The sequence below is a fragment of the Chroicocephalus ridibundus genome, chromosome 4 (assembly GCF_963924245.1).
Source record: "Chroicocephalus ridibundus chromosome 4, bChrRid1.1, whole genome shotgun sequence".
NCBI classification, from domain to species: Eukaryota; Metazoa; Chordata; class Aves; order Charadriiformes; family Laridae; genus Chroicocephalus; species Chroicocephalus ridibundus.
In genome coordinates this window covers 69306879-69322651 of record NC_086287.1, presented here as the reverse complement: position 1 = coordinate 69322651, position 15773 = coordinate 69306879, and the positions used below count along the sequence as shown (strand labels likewise).

At 48.9% G+C, this 15773-nt stretch overlaps 2 protein-coding genes across 2 annotated transcripts; both read right to left on the bottom strand.

Moving 5' to 3' along the window:
* Window positions 1-839: 839 nt before the first annotated feature.
* MGAT2 (alpha-1,6-mannosyl-glycoprotein 2-beta-N-acetylglucosaminyltransferase) lies at window positions 840-2386 on the bottom strand. Its single transcript, XM_063334168.1, has one exon. It carries the CDS (start codon window positions 2301-2303, stop codon window positions 969-971), a length of 1335 nt encoding a protein of 444 aa, XP_063190238.1. The 5' UTR covers window positions 2304-2386; the 3' UTR covers window positions 840-968.
* Window positions 2387-6362: 3976 nt separating this feature from the next.
* On the bottom strand, window positions 6363-15129 carry LRR1 (leucine rich repeat protein 1). The gene is made up of 4 exons (XM_063333940.1): window positions 14806-15129; window positions 14609-14707; window positions 10025-10752; window positions 6363-7325 (listed from the first exon to the last, which is right to left on the bottom strand). The coding sequence occupies exons 1-4, from the start codon at window positions 14983-14985 to the stop codon at window positions 7073-7075; spliced, it is 1260 nt and encodes a 419-aa protein (XP_063190010.1). The 5' UTR covers window positions 14986-15129; the 3' UTR covers window positions 6363-7072.
* Window positions 15130-15773: the final 644 nt, after the last annotated feature.

Genomic DNA, 15773 nt, shown 5'->3' with positions numbered 1-15773 from the left:
AGGAAGTGTTGGATGTTAACGAACGGCTCTGCTCTCCCCGCTCCAGCTCAGTGTGTTCCCATTACACAGCAGTATTTTTTTACTGGTCGCTTTATACCGCCAACTAATTTGAAAGCGAACTTTTTTTTTTTTGGATCCAAACAAAAGAGGTGTCATGCCACGCGTTTGTTACTCTATTCTGCCTCAATTAGCGAGTGTCATTAAAAATTTAATGAAGTTAAATGCACACTACTAGAACGAGTGATGGCATGTGTTCAGCCCTCTGGATTAAAGAAAAGACCCCCCCCGCCTGCCCCGGCCCTGACTTTCTAGCAACACAAGATGACATCATCTGTTTTGTGAGAATCAAGAACTTCTCTGGTATTACAAAACAACTGAATTTTATTTCGGCAGAACTAAAAAAATCGTATATTTATCTACATTGTAGTAAAAACAATGCTTTTTTAAGATTTTTTTTTTTTCCTTCATATATTCATCAACACATTGCAACCAAACCGGGACGCGGGTACGGGGCATGAGGTGACCGCGGGCGGGACGGATGGTGGGACGGCGCTGGCGGAGTTGACATGCAAAGCCTGGCTCCCACGGGGCTCGGTCCCATCGCTCGCTTTTCGCCACCCCCCGCCGCGGGCAGCACCGCTCTGCCCCCAACGGGGAAAACCCCGCACCAGAGCGCCACGAGCACCAGAAAAGATGCACTTCAACACATTTTCTCCTCCTCTGAGGAAACACAGCACTTTTTGCGCACGGGCCGCGGTGATGCTCTGAGCGGCCTGGCAGCAGCAAGTGACCCGTTTCCAAAACGTGGTTGCCGAACATGAAAGATTACTATTTTGGGACACCTTTTACAAGAATGTTTATTCATATTAAAGCAGAAACCAACTCATAAATGCTTTTTATACACGTGTGCCTGTAAAAGACAGTACGGAACAACTCAAAAAAAAAAAAAAAGGCTGCGAGACCGATCCTCACTGAAGTCTGCGGTAACTTTTACAGAGTTCGTGGTCCCTAATATCTCCCCACCCTCCATTTTTCACATGAGGGGACAGGGGTGCCATGGAGTACCTTTTACTGACACTCATCATTTCGGGAAACAGGTACTGATGGTTGCTGTTCAAGAGAGAGTCAATTTTGGCACTCTGGGTGGACGGTCTGCAGGATTTCTTGTGGTGCATGCCACAGTCCCCCGTGTGAAAAATCCTGGGGATTTCCGGAACCAGCACTTTCCAGAACTTTGGAAGACAAGAGACAGTCAAGTGCTGCAGAGTCCAGTCCCAGTTGTAGTCGTCGTAGGTGCAGAAGGCATCCGTGCACTCGATGAGCTTCTGGTAGGTGTCTCTGCTGAAGGCCATGCCCATGTTGTGCTCCGTGGACTTCCACGTCTTCATCTCCACCTTATCGGCGCGGCCGGCGAAGCCACCGCGGACGGGGCTGTAGGTGCCCAAGGAGACGATCTGGCACTCGGGGCACTCCTGCTCGCGCAGGGCCCAGAGCTTTTTGAGGACGTGGTAGAAGTCGGGTGCCAGGTAGTGGTCCTCCTCCAGGAAGAGGACGGGCCCAGTGTGTTCCCGCAACGCCCGCACCCGCTCCCAGACGAAATGCAGCTTCCACCACCAGTGGTGCTTGGTCTGGGAGAAACGAGCTTCCCGGTAGTGCCCGAAGGAGTCGGGGTACTCGGCGTTGATGCAGCCCATGCGCAGGGCCGCCGCCTTGCCCACGTCGCGGGGGCAGTCGCGGGGGTCGTGGCCGGGGAACTCGCGGGGGTAGAGCTGGATGCTGAAGGGGAAGAAGACCTGCAGGACGGGGCAGAAGTCCACGCCCGCCGCCAGCCGGTTGAGCTCCTCGGCCCACAGGTCGTGGCTCAGCACCAGCAGCACGTTCTCCACTCCCGCCGCCCGCCGCAGCGACTCCAGCAGCAGCCGCAGGTGCTCGGCTCGGTCGTGCACCTGCACCACCAGCACCACGTCGGCGGCGGCGGCCCGCGCCGGGAAGCGCCCGGCGTTCCGCACCGGCTGGTCGAAGTTCAGCCGGTAAACGAGCGAGCGGTAACTCAGCGTCCCGTTCTCGCTGAGAAGCGGCGGTGCCGCCGATGCGGCCGAGGCGTTGGCAGCGGGGCGGCGCGGCGGCGGCGGCTCGCTGACCCTCGGCGTCTCCCCGGTGGTACCGGTACCGCCCCGCTGCTGCTGCTGCCGCCTCCGCCCGCCGCCGCCTCCTCCGCCGCCGCTTCCCCACAGCGCCAGCGCGCAGAGGGCCAGCGCCAGCGCCAGCAGCAACACCTTCCGCTTGTAGATCCGCAGCCGCATCCTTCCCGGCGGCGGCGGCCGCCGCTCGCCCGCCGCCCTCCCGCCGCCGCCGCCGCCGCTCCCGCAGGCAGCGCGCGCGCGCCGCCTCCACCCCACGCGCATACGTCGCTGTACCTCATAGGGCGCCGCCCGCCCCGCCCCCGCCATCCTATTGGCCGCCGGCGCCGTCACTCAGGGCCGCTTCCCGCTTCCGCCGGGGCCCGAGGCGGGAGGCGCTGAGGGGAGGGCGCGCGGCCCCGGGCCCGCTCCCCGCCGGACGGCCGGGAAAGCGGCAGCCTGATTGGTCAGCGGTAATTGGGGGTCGGTGATTAGGCAGAGCGGGGGGAGGCGGCTGTAATGGGGCAAATCGCTGCGGAACCGCAAGGACGGCAGAGGAAAATCCTTCTGGAGATGGGAGAGTAAGATACGGAAATGAAATCCTTCTAGCTTTGCAAGAATTGCATAAAATAATAGCGGAATTGCAAAAATAAGATAAATCAGCCTAGCTCTGCAAGAGTGATACACAATAAAATAATTCTAGGTTTGCAGGGATGATATACAATAAAATAATTCTAGATGTGCAAGAATAATATAAGAAAATACTCACAGGATGGCAAGAATGAGATAAAATCATTCTAGAATGGCAAGAATAAGGAATTCATTATGGAATGGCAAGAAGATAAAACCGTCCTAGATTTGCAAGAATAAGATACAGGATTGCTAGAATGATACGTGATAAAATCATTCTAGATTTATAAAATAAAGTCATTCTAGAACCACAAGAACAAATCCATTCTAGAATTGCAAGAATAATACATGACAAGAGAATCACTCCAGAATTGCAAGAATGAGGTAACAAAATAATTCTGGAATTGCAGGAATAATACACAAAAAAATAACTGCAAAATAACAAAAATATTTTGGTGAAGGAACTTTCCCTAATATCCAATCTAAACCTCCCCTGGCGCAGCTTGAGGCCGTTTCCTCTTGTCCCATCGCCTGTTCCTTGGGAGAAGAGCCCAACCCCCCGGCTACCCCCTCCTTTCAGGGAGCTGTAGGGAGCGAGAAGGTCTCCCCTCAGCCTCCTCTTCTCCAGGATGAACACCCCCAGCTCCCTCAGCTGCTCCTCAGAGGATTTGTTCCCTAGTGCGAGGGGCACATTCCAGCTGCATCCAACAGGAATTTCTGTTGCCATCTGTGGTCCCATGTTTGACGCGTGCCTTGCCCTGGGTTTTGCTACATTTACGAGGGTCTCCACTGCACCTCATCCCTTTCAGCGCTAAAATGCTGTTTCCAGAAGGCTGCTGCCACTGCCTCCTGCGCAGGGCGGCACTGATACACGCAGGTTTGAGGGTTTATTTTTCAGTCTGGGTTAACTTTACTACTCATTTCCATAATTTTAAGTATTTCCTGCCCCAAGAAGGCAGCCTCCACAGAGCCAGATTTAACATCTTGCACAGCTGCGGGTAAAACTGGCAACTGGAACGCCATCCAGTTGGGGTAACGGAGTTTCCCCATCACATGGGCAGCATACGGATAAACACCTTACAGATCGCAAAGTGCTTGGATAATGCAAAGTGGCTTCAGCACAGCAAAATCAGGCCAATTAACAAACGATCCAATCTGCCGCTAGCCCAGCTTGCAGCAGCGCTCAGGAGTATCAAAGCGAATCTGCCATCAGGGCTCTTTCCCCCAGACAAGATGCCTAAGTGCAGGTTTCAGTTGCATTTCAAAGCGTCTCACATTAGGCAGCATCCTTAAACTGTGGGCGAGAGCCTCCGGCTGCTTTAATCCGATGAGACCGAGCCCCATAGTCCCCAGCTCTACACCTTCCAAGGCAAACACCAAACTTCTTGGGCACAACATTTAACAGAAGAGACCAGAGCGATGCTCCTCTGTTTAGGACACGTTTTTAATGAGTTTCACGGCTTGACCCTTGCTGACCAAAACTGAGCTTTGCGTAACTCTGCAAGTTTCTCCTCATCGCCTGGGCACAACAGGTGGTTTTCAAGTGAGGCATTAAAAAAGAGAGGGGCTGGGCTCTGCGACAGTTGGTTTGATTCAATCAGATTGCGTTGCTACAAATAGGAAACGCCACATAAATGGCCCTACAGAGCTCCCCACAAGCACAATAAATGAGGCAGAATAGTTTCTTTTGAGAATAATTTTTGCCCGGTCGGTCCCATTTTCTCTACGAAAAGCCCCAGATAAAACAGTTGGGTCACGCACTCTCCTGCCTTTGCAATATCAGACAACAGAACCATGCCCGTCTTTTGTCATCTACACCAGAGTCCGCACCTGCTCGTCGGCCTTTCCCCCGCAAACGAGCCCAGCGCAATGATGAGAAGCGAGCTGGAGTGGATCTACCAGCCACCACAGCTGTCCTACTGGCGGGCAAGGCAAACCACTGGAGAAGATGCTCCTGAAAGGCTTCCTTCCTATATTTCCCTTTTCTTCATCTTTTGTTGGAAGGTGGGAAAGCAGGGAGTTTAGAAGTCTCCTCCGCGTGTTTGACTTCCATGGAGACAGCGAGATCACAGCATGCTGGGGATGTCGCTGCGTTGCTAGAAGGTGCTCTAGTACTAATGCAGGGATGGATGGGGAGGAACCTCTCCAGAAAGGGGCTCCAGCACCCTGCCGCCCTCCTCGAACAGTGTCAGCTACTGTAGTTTCAGAGGATTAAGGGAAGCCAAGTCAGTTTTGGGGATGACATTCCTTCGCTTCAGAGTTAATGGCACGCCAGCGTACACACAGAGGATTTAAAAACCATCAGTACAGCAAGATATTCCCAGAGAAAAAGCCTTTTCCCACAGTTCACTGCCTGCCTCTCATGCCAAGAGAGGCCACGCTCCTTTTCACATCAGCCTTTAACCCCCAGCTGGTCCCTTCTCCCAGTGGAGCAGGGCTTGGAAAGGACTTCCCAGCTGAGCCCACACCAGCCAGCTGCTCGCCTCCAGGCCAGGCAGGTGGGGCTCCTCCTCCACCCTGCACATCTGGCTTTCTGGGAGGCTGCGGCCACCCACACATCTGCAGCTGCATCAAAAATTCCTGGAGTCCCACAGGAGGCCCAATTTCTCTGTCTCCTCCACTTCCCTCCTCTTAATCACGCACTCCACCTAAAAGGTATTTTTGCAAATGAGTAATCTCCAGGCTGCTGCAATCAGGACGAGCTCTGGCTCCCTTTACAGCAGCATTAGCATATGACTATTTAAAAGCTCCCAGGGTTACCTCTGCGGTGCTTTTCGGAGATGGTTGTTGAGGTAAACAGGCACACTTGGCCTCCTCCTTCACAAGTTCTCTGTAGCTGAAGAGCAACATAAGAGACGATTCATCCAAATCTTCCTGTATTTGCTTAAAAGTTACTGTTTTACAAATACTGTATAAAGACATCACAGTCCACGGTACTTTGACATTCGCAGAAAGTTTTAATGACGCTCAATATTTCTAGAATAAAGGTTCCTCTTCCTCAGGGAAACGCATCCCCTGGCCTTGTCAGAGCAAAGCCCTTCAGTAGGCGTGCTTCAATACTTGTTTCTGCTGTCAATGGCTTGGATTAGCCATTGGATTTCAATGGTTTGAAACTGATGATTTTGAAAATGTGGATGAAGCCAGTACCTTCTTCCAAAGCCCGCTGCCACCTTTCAGGCCGCTCCTCCCGCTACACATTGCATCAGGCTGTCTTCTGAAGCCCCGTCTAGATTGGTTCTGCACTCGCTAACTACAAATGTCTTGTTTTCCTATTGAAACTACACAGCGGCGCATTTACCTACGACCCAAAGAGATGCAGAATGCGCAAGTCACTCCTGGGCAGTCAATACCGCTTCAAAAATAACAGCATAACATCCTCCCTCCAAGCCATCACGTGTCCCGGGGCATGGGATGCCTCCAGACATTTCAAGGGACTCTTGTTCTGTGCCGTTTCAATACCCCAGCCACGGACCAGCTGACAAGAAATGAAATAAGGGTGCATGGATACTCTCCAGTATTTTGGTATCTTCACCAGGAAAAAGGGCAGGAGCTAATCCCTAGAATACACTGGATGAAAAACTCATTAGAGAAAACACAATTCACATATACATAGAAGGGTTTCAAAATTTAATAAGCTGTGACACAGTGAACAATTCAAGAACCTTAAAAACATGAGAGTTAAGAAACAAAGTTTAGGTCACATATTTAGAAAAAGACACTTCTTGTATCACAAAGAGATAAACCCATAAACATCTGCTCGGGTAAAAAAACCAGCAACGCTGGTCCCTGCTTGAAGCGAGAACGCTTGAATAGAACTTTTTAAAAAGCACCTGGAATTGCATGACCAGTTTTACACTGCTCACACCGTAATTTCTTCTCGTAGCAGCCTAACAAGTTGCTCTACAAGTAAACAAGTCGGGAAGAGCCCAGTCCAGGGATAAAGCCGACGCAGTCATCTTCTGTCGGCAGAGTTCAGAGCCTTAAGTGTAAGCAAAGCAGTTTGATACACGTTCACCTCCCTTCTCCTAGCAAGAAGAAACCACTTACGCCACAAAGCAAAGACAACTGCCATGATACTCCGAACAAAGTCACAGTAATAGGAAAAAGAAAGCAAAATATGTTCTAAGAAAGATTCATTCAAGCTAAGCATCGCTCTTTATTCCAACCGAAGAGAGACTCTAGTGGTGGAGGAACAATCAGGCCACAGGATCAGGCTGACAGTGCCCCCTCACTGCAAGACTGACATTAACAAGCAGAAAACAATTTCAGGCTCCTCCATCACTGGACAGAACTTCAGGCAGAGCTCTTGCGCCCGATAATGGTCACCCGTTACTCTGCAGGTACCTGTCCAGGAACTGGGAATAGCAGTCTAGAGAACAGAAGTAGCAGATGATGGGTGCTTCCGTACCTCCCATGTTATCCACGAGGACCACGGTGTGAGCTACGTGATGGAGATTCATGGTCACCGTGATCTGAATGAAGCTGCTCAGACAGGCCCTGCCGCACTGGCATGTTTTAGCCACTTCCAGATCTTCGCAGAGGTGAGAAGGAAGGAGATGACAACCATAAGGGATTCTGTTGAACAAGAGGAGCAAGTGTGAATTCACTACAAAATTAACCAACGTCACTCAAACACAGTGACATGCCATATGCACCAGTTGGAAAAAACACCTTTCCAGGACCATAGACAAGGCAAATTTTAAATTTTGCCACTTGCAATATTGGAATTAAATGCCACTCTCCAAGACAGTCCCTGAAAACATACAACCATGTTACTGACCCCTAAGTACCAAGGACCTGAACTCTCGAAGACACTGCAATGGGAACCAGGGGGTTCACATAAATCATAACCTGTACCACAGCCATAGAGAATTAGAGAATTAAAAAGAAGATTAAGAATGAGAGAACTGGGCGCATACCTGCTCTTCCCTCACATTAGCCAGGAAAATCACTGTATTTCATCCTGGCCTGACAAAGCATCCATAATTTACTCCTCACTCTCTAATATGAAGAAGTGGTAGGAGCGTAAAAACGCTGCATCCAGAGGAAACAAGAGATAAAATGAGACTTTTCCCAGTAGTACTACATTGTGGGCAATAAATTAAGGTTCTCTTAATATACTGCTCTTTTTGTCCATCGTGTCAATGATGACATCCAGAGACAGGAAAAAGAATTGCTTCTTTTAAATTCGCAGCAGGGGGGCATTGTGTTTGGGGTACAAAATAAATAGTTTCCCTGAAGTACTCTCTCGAGTTAACTTCAAAGCGTGGGTATCGCCAGTGCCAGCTGTCACTCGACACTCGCAGACTGGGTCTCACTGACTCACAGCCCGACTACACCTACATATTCCCAATTCTTTCTACATACCATCATTCACATAGCTAAGACTCCTGTGGGTTTTTTTTCACCACCTCAATTTCAGGACATCTTTTTTTTTTTCCGGTCAGGAAGAGCATCTTCACAGCTCTGGCACTTGCTCAGAATGTCACTATGAAGATTGATTTCCAAACATTTTCTTTCGCATCTTCCCTCCTTCTGTTTTCTTCCTTTCTCGAGGTTTTTACAGCCCATCATCACTCCGTTTCTCATTCTTTGTTAATTCTCACATCCAATGAATGGCAGACAGGACGTCTGTTGCCCACTTGTTAGACTTTTTTTTCATTTCCATTTCATAGAAGGGTTTAGGTTGGAAGAGACCTTAAAGACCATCTCGTTCCAACCCCCTGCCCTGAGCAGGGACACCTCCCACTTAGACCAGGTTGCTCAAAGGCCCAATAATAATAATTGGATAATCAGCACTCTGACCAATGCTGTCTCCTAATAATTACAGACCCGTGGGCACCCTTGTCTCACTGAGGCTCCTGGAACAGAAGAGCCTTTTTTGTTCTGCGTGGTGCCATTTTCTTAAAGCCTGCTGCATGGGGGCCAGGGGCTGCGCTAACAACCAGGTATCCTTAGGTACTCCGGTAACTGAGCACCAAAATATCACCAGTGTTGAGGGATTACATTTTCTGGGATAAAAACCCAAGCCCTAATAATAGTTGTATCAAAACCACTGCAATTTCTATAAAGTTGGGAAAGGAGACACGTGGAGTTTAATTGCTGTAATAAAATCAGCAAGGTCAGAAGTGGGTTTTGAAGCAGAACATTTGGCTGCTCTGCTCATTTCCAGGGTGTGCCCTGCGTGCCTGTGGACACCTTTAGCACAGACTTCTGAGCAATTAACCCATGTTTATGGGGCGCTCCCCACCCCCAAGGCAGGAACGGGCACAGAATGGAGATTAGGAACATTTCCAGTCTGTCTCTCACCCCCTTTCTGTACCCGTGACTCTTTTCCATCTTCTTGCTCCCTTTCCACCCAGAACGGGGTGGGAGTAGCAGCACCTGGTGCCGGAAGGATCACAGGCAGCGGCACGCAGGCAGAGCTGTGTCAGCAGTGTGAAGGAAGGAGAGAAAACTGGTAACAAACAGTAGCCTGGCCAGGCTCGTGTGTACTTGGTGAAATAATAATTTTTAAATTACCTTAGAACTGGGCTTCTCCGCCTAAGACTGAAAACCCTCACTGCACCACCAAAGGAAATTAACAGCTGAAGGAATACCTAAGGTAGGGAGAAGCCCACAGTGGGCAATGCCAACTCCGGTGTCACATTCACCCTCTGAGAGGCGACCTTGCGCTACCTTTCTAACACTACTCGGCTTGTGCAAGGTCCCACTTTGAGCAGAAGCAGACAGATCCATGTCTGTAACCGTGAAGCTAACCTTTTGCCAACACGCTGTTCTCACACAGGAAAGGACAGTGATGGGCTCACGGGTATTACACACGGTTTTAGCGTACTTTAATGTGAGCACAGGATGAAGGGCAACCAGGTCTGAAAGCATTTTCCAAGCTAGAGCCCAACATAAAATATGATCTGTGCCACAAAATCCACTGCAATGTAAGCTCCTCAACACAAAATACCAGAATTGGTTCAGGGTTGTAGAACTGATTCTTGCTTGGGAAAGAATATTCTGTTATGGTGCCCCCATTTTGTGGATAAAAACATTTCAACCTATGGCTTTCTCTAAATGCTTCCAAGTCACCGATTACGGTGTTATCCTGTATAACAAAGGGATAATTTTACAAGTGGAATTAGAAGCAACTTTAACCTCATGATTTTAGTAGGTGAAGAGCAATTGCCACTGACAGGAGAAAAAAAAAATCAAGTCAGGAAAGTTTAGACTTGACAGATTTGAAAGGGATTAGGTGTAATGTCTACCCATCCTGCTACTCTTACCTGTAATTTATAGTTGCTCTTGCTGCGCACTCTAATAAAGTCAATGGTATTTTCAGTTGTATGTTGGGAACAAGCGGATTAGGCTGTTCAAAAGGATTTCCAAAGAGATCCAAGTTCTCAAGACAGAGTTTCCTAAAATCACTGGGCAAGAACGGAAGTTTGTTTCGAGCTGCCGACAGAAAGCGCAGATGATCTAACTGGCCAATCTTGAATGGCAACCTAATCAACTCATTGTCATCGAGCTTTAGGTTAACGAGTTCACGCAGCTGGCAAAACTGAATTGGAAGTGCTTTAATTTTATTTTGGCTGAGGTCCAAGAACTGAAGAGACTTCTGCAGGGTGGAGTTGCACAGAGCCCCACTGAAGGACTCCAGGTGATTGTCGTGCAAATTAAGCTCCTGAAGACAGATCAGGTCACCAATAGTAGCTGGCAGCTGCTTGATATGATTATGACTTAGGTCTAGTTTTTGGAGTTTCTTCAAACAAAGGACACGCATGTCGATCCGAGCAAGTTTGCAGTATGAGGCTTGGAGATGTTCAAGGGAGTAAGGAAAGTTTTTGGTGAGAGGGTAGTCCCTTCTGGAAGTTATGATCATTTTGGTCTTAGGTTTTTCAACTTCTGACGTCTTTGCTGGTACCAAAGCAGAGAGCGGGAGAGCTCCTATGTCAGTCCCTTGGTGAGCCAGTCTCACAGCTGAAAGGAAATTCTTTAAATTGCTGGCATTTGCCTACAGAAAAACACAAATGTGGAATTAAAAGTTCATTATCCTTGTGCTCATTTGTGCTAACACTTTCTGAACTATTTTGTACATGTATCAGGAGCTACCAACTCAGCAGGGCAATGAAATGGGAAACAACTCGGGTCTACCAGGTTGATGTGCTGTTTACAGTATTTAAGAACAAATAGCATGCAATTTCAATGAGAAGTTACAACCTCTCTGAATAATCTAGATCAAACAAACGGCATGGCATTACTCAGAAAAAGAACAAAGCACTGAATTCACAGCTGAAAATAAAGTACAGGAAAAAAACCACCTGATGCACTGTGATCTTCCTAACCTCCAGCATGATAAAGGGATAGTTTATAAAAACACACACGCGGAAATCAGAAATCTAAAACTTGACACAATCATTTCTGAAAGTTGCTGGGAACAATAAGCGTGGAAACTCAGGTTAAATTTAAACACAAAGGAAGGTGGAAAGCTTCAAGGCAGGTTAAATAGGTGCTTCTGGTCACACACAGCTCTTTTTGGTTGTGCCAGCCTCAAACAAGAGGATAATTATTTGCAGTCCTGCAAACAACTGACCAATTTTGCTTTAGATGGGATATAATACAATGTCAGTAAGGACAGAGCATGAAATTAATGACCTGTATTTTAAATAAAGGTCAAGAAAGCCGTGATACATTTGTTGTACTGATATAATCAACTTTTATGAATAAGAAGGTGACCAACTATTTCTCTTCTACATTTTCTAGCACGTCTCTACTCAACCTGAAGTGCAGCTGACAGACACTAACCTATAAAGTGAATTCTAAAACAAAAAGCACGATGCATCCATACAAGGAAAAGTCACCTCTCATTGCAGGAAAGAACAAACTTGGAGTTTTGGGATGGCGTGGAGTTGAGAGGTTTGCACTGTTCCCAGCTGTAACTTCCCCAAGCCTAGTGACACCCATTTCTGCACCCAAAAGACAATTTTGCTCCTAAATGTATTTGTTTATACCAAATTCTAGAGTGTCCAGAACTAGCTTACATAATACGCTACAAGTACTGAGCACAACAGAGCAATGATCTTGGAAACTTCTGGATGCTACTGTGATATAAAGACAATAATGGTCAAACATATTTGACTGCATTGCTAACCTAATGACCGATCTCCTCAATCACCCTGTGCACATCTGTTCTCTTATGTCCTGATGCGGTATCCTCCAGAGATAAGCAAGTTGCACATCAAATACCTTTGTTATCCAAGACCACCAGTGTTCATTATCTCAACGAATTTAACAAAAACATCTAGCTATGGGACTCTCCCTAACTACAGGCAGACCGGTCATGTTTCCAAGGGCAATAATTAGCTAACTAAACTTGGAAGTAAGAAGAAAAAAGTCCTTCATATCTGTAAACACCAAGTAAAATAACTAACTATACATTAGACTTGAATTACAGGCAATATTTCTTTGATCTCAAAGCATGAGACACAATAGATACCAGTTTCTTGTAGCCAAAAGCTCTAGGACATTAAGAGTAAGTTTGCACTGTTCATGTGAATTGAAATTAAGAGTACTTTGTATTCTGAATCTTTGAGACACATAATTTCCTCCACAATACCTTCGTAAAGGTAATGTAGTACCTGTAAACCTTGTTGTTGAGAAACCTTGAATATCTTGAGAAAAATAATAGGATACAACTAAGGAAAAAGGCAAAGAATTAGTTGGAAGCGCTCAGGATACAATTTTCTGCCACAAGTCTGAAGTCTGCACCACAGAAAAGATGTTGGGAAAAGAGGTTAATATGCGTTAATGCCTTATGAGTCCCTTGTTTCAGAACTAAATGAATGATGACAGGGCAATCAGAGATTACATGGATTTCAGACTTTGCATGCGATGTAGCAGGCACAGGCTTGCTGAAGGAAAAAACCAAACCAAACCAGAGTGATTTTATGATTTTTGCTCCAGGGTTGAATGCTCTGGACGGATGTTTCTCAGCTTAATTTCTGATGTGGCTGAATGCAGCAAATGGCACTGCCTGGCAGAGTACAAAGAGTGGAGTTTTGCATGGTCGCTGCACGCAATGAGCATAGACATACCTGGAAATCTCTTTTCTACAAAGCTTTTGTCCATCTTTGAGAGTTAAAAAGCCTTTCTGTAATGAAATTATGAAATAGCAGAAACACTATGGAAAAAATATCAATAATCTTAAATTGGTTTTCTGGATTTGGAGCATTTAAGAGGAATATGTATTATCACAACAGGCCTGCTTTTGCACCTTTGTTCCACGATAAAGCTTTTTGACTTCTCACACTTCAGCAGAAATACTCAGAGTAAAGGATGTAGAACAAGAAGTTATTCTGGATCTAATGCAACATGCATGAGTTTTCTTTTTTGCATAAGAGCACATTTGCTTACGACAAGAAAAACAATTCAATTGGATTTGGACACACACTGCTTCTTTTCTGTTTAACCCTGCTAAGGCGAACTGCTCTCTTCATCAAATTAAGGCTGCCTTCCTTACCACCATAGTCTTCACTCTTGCACAGACAAGGTACTTCCTAATCACCGTAGTCCTGCACCATATTCTGCAAAATCTTAGGCTACCACAACTATATTCAGGCTTATATTCAGTTATTGGCCTTACTCCCAATAAAATAATCACTTTTTCTTTCTTGCTGGGTCGTATTTGTTTTCTTTTCAGTATGTGACCATCCTGAGTACAGATTAATTCACATTGTTTCTTAAGCAGACCTTGCAGCCTGCCCTGAGCCCCACTGTGCTCTGGCAAAATTGTTGTTGGTGCCTGTTGCAGCTAGAGTTTAAACACACCTTGTGCATTTCTCCTTAACCAGGCCCTTTGAGAAAACATTTTGCTTCTGAAGGAGTAAACTTCAGCACTCATGATTACAGCTGCTCGGTCTGACATCACTGAAATTATTAAAGGATCTCCTTTGGGCCAAAGAATCACAGTTGCAATGGGAAGTCAAAGTGATTTTCCAAACAAAAAATCACTGTTAGTTGCTTTTATTAACACATCCTAACTCTAAGTTAGAAAAGCCATCTTGCTGTCCTTTTCTACAAGGCTACAAAAGATTACTAGAACAGGCACAGAAAAAAAAATGAACGGTGTAAAAACTGACCGTTAATGTGTAAATTTTTTTTGTGAATTTAGCATTATTAAAAGCATTTTAACAGCTTCCAAATATCCTATGCGCTGTAAACAAATACATTGGTGAGTCCTACTGTCAGCTAAGCATTAAGGTGAGATGGTGCCTCTACTGCTGATCCATACCGTGTGTTTCCAGCTCTGAAAACCACAGCGGGCACACTGCTTACCCACTCGGACATGAATATTTCTCAGTTTTTAGTTAGAAAAACTATAAGCAATGACCTGTTTGATAGAACCCATGGCCAAAGGGCAAGACGTTGCATCACAGAGATGAAAAGAGTTGTTGCTTTCAAAATAGAAGACAAAGGTGAAATGGACTTTTCTGCTCCTGCTGTTTCTCCGGAGGGAGCAGAAGGAGGGAGAACCAGAACGCAGCCCAACAAAGAAGCTGGGCTCAGCCTTCCTGGCACAAAATGAGCGGATTTCTTTATATCTCCCTTTTTGCTGTAGCCTGTTGAGGACATACGAAGCCAAGCTCCTCCACGCCGCCTCCCTTACACCTCCTATGCCAAAGTTGTAGGAGGCCAAAAGAGACTGTTAAGACAGGACTTAGTCGCTGTGTGGCATTTGCTGGATGGACCCCAAGCCCGGGGACCACTGGGGCCCGTCCAGCACCCCGGCGAGCCGCCCCGCCGCCCCCGCAGGCCGCTGGCTTTCGAGTGGGGGCACCGATTCCTCAGAGGTGTCCCGGCCCGGCACCCACCTTGCTGAGGCAGACGTCCACGGCGGGCTCCCGGAGGCGCACGGTGGCCTTGCCCTCCTCCACGAACCGGGTGAAGAACCGCTCGATGTTCTCCTGCACCTGCGGGGCACAGCGGGACATCATCAGCCGCGGCGGGACGAGGGGACCCCCCCCAGCCGGGCCCGGCTCCCCCACCCTCGCCCCGCTCCGGTCCCCACCTTGTAGCGAGTACCGACCCGGTCCCTCGCCGTGCACACCATGAGGTAAACCCCGCCGCCCCGGGCCCGTCCGGGCGGGCGGCCCAGCGAGAGGAGGGCCCTGGTGCCGCGGCCGCGGCCCCGCAGCCCGCAGGTGGGCAGGAGCCGGCTGACCACCTCCACCTCGCACTGCAGCCGCATCGCCGCCCGCCCCGCCGCCGGACAACCGTCCGATCCGGGGCGGGCGGCACCGCCCGGGGGCCTCCCGCGCTCCCCGCGCGCAGGCGCCCGCCGCGATGCCGGGCTGCCGTGGGCCCGGCCGACCGCCGCCGCCGCCGGGCAGGGGCCGCGGGGCCGCCCAGTGGAAGGGCTCTCAGGGCGGGCGGGGACGGCGGCGGTGCGGGCGGTACCGACACTACCGGCAGCTCCGGGCAGCCCGAGCGAGGGCCCCTCAGCGCAGGTCTGCGCGCCGGCGCCCCCTGCAGGAGGCGGTTGGCTGGGTTGGGCTGGGCTGGGCGGGAAGAGACGGTAGCACGTGCGAGGCGCCTTGGAGAAGCTGAGGGAACGGCGGGCGTGAGGGGCCGTGGAGGAGCTGAGGGGACTGAAGGTGTGAGGGGACACAGGGGAGCTAAAGGGATGGGGGATGTGAGGGTCCATGGAGGAGCTGAGGGGGCGGCGGGTGTGAGGGTCCATGGAAGAGCTGAGGGGGTGGCGGGTGTGAGGGTCCATGGAAGAGCTGAGGGGGTGGCGGGTGTGAGGGTCCATGGGGGAGCTGAGCAGCCATGGAGGAGCTGAGGGGGGGGTGGGTGTGAGGGTCTATGGAGGAGCTGAGGGGTCGGTGGGTGTGAGGACCCCTCTGGGCTTGCTGATCCCTGATGGCCCCTGGGATGCGGCCACTTATGGGGGCGAGTGGCTCTGCCACAGGTCCAACACCACAGGCAAATTTTTAGGGCAATTTCTACGATTGCAGCGTGTAATGGAGGAGTACA

Excerpts from the sequence above, each read along its gene's own strand:
- LRR1 (XM_063333940.1), bottom strand. The coding sequence starts at position 14,985 with ATGCGGCTGCAGTGCGAGGTGGAGGTGGTCAGCCGGCTCCTGCCCACC. Across the intron at positions 14,708-14,805 it reads GGGTCGGTACTCGCTACAAG|GTGCAGGAGAACATCGAGCG; the intron begins GTGGGGACCGGA and ends TGTGCCCCGCAG. Across the intron at positions 7,326-10,024 it reads AGAGCAACTATAAATTACAG|AATCCCTTATGGTTGTCATC; the intron begins GTAAGAGTAGCA and ends CTTGTTCAACAG.
- MGAT2 (XM_063334168.1), bottom strand. The coding sequence starts at position 2,303 with ATGCGGCTGCGGATCTACAAGCGGAAGGTGTTGCTGCTGGCGCTGGCG.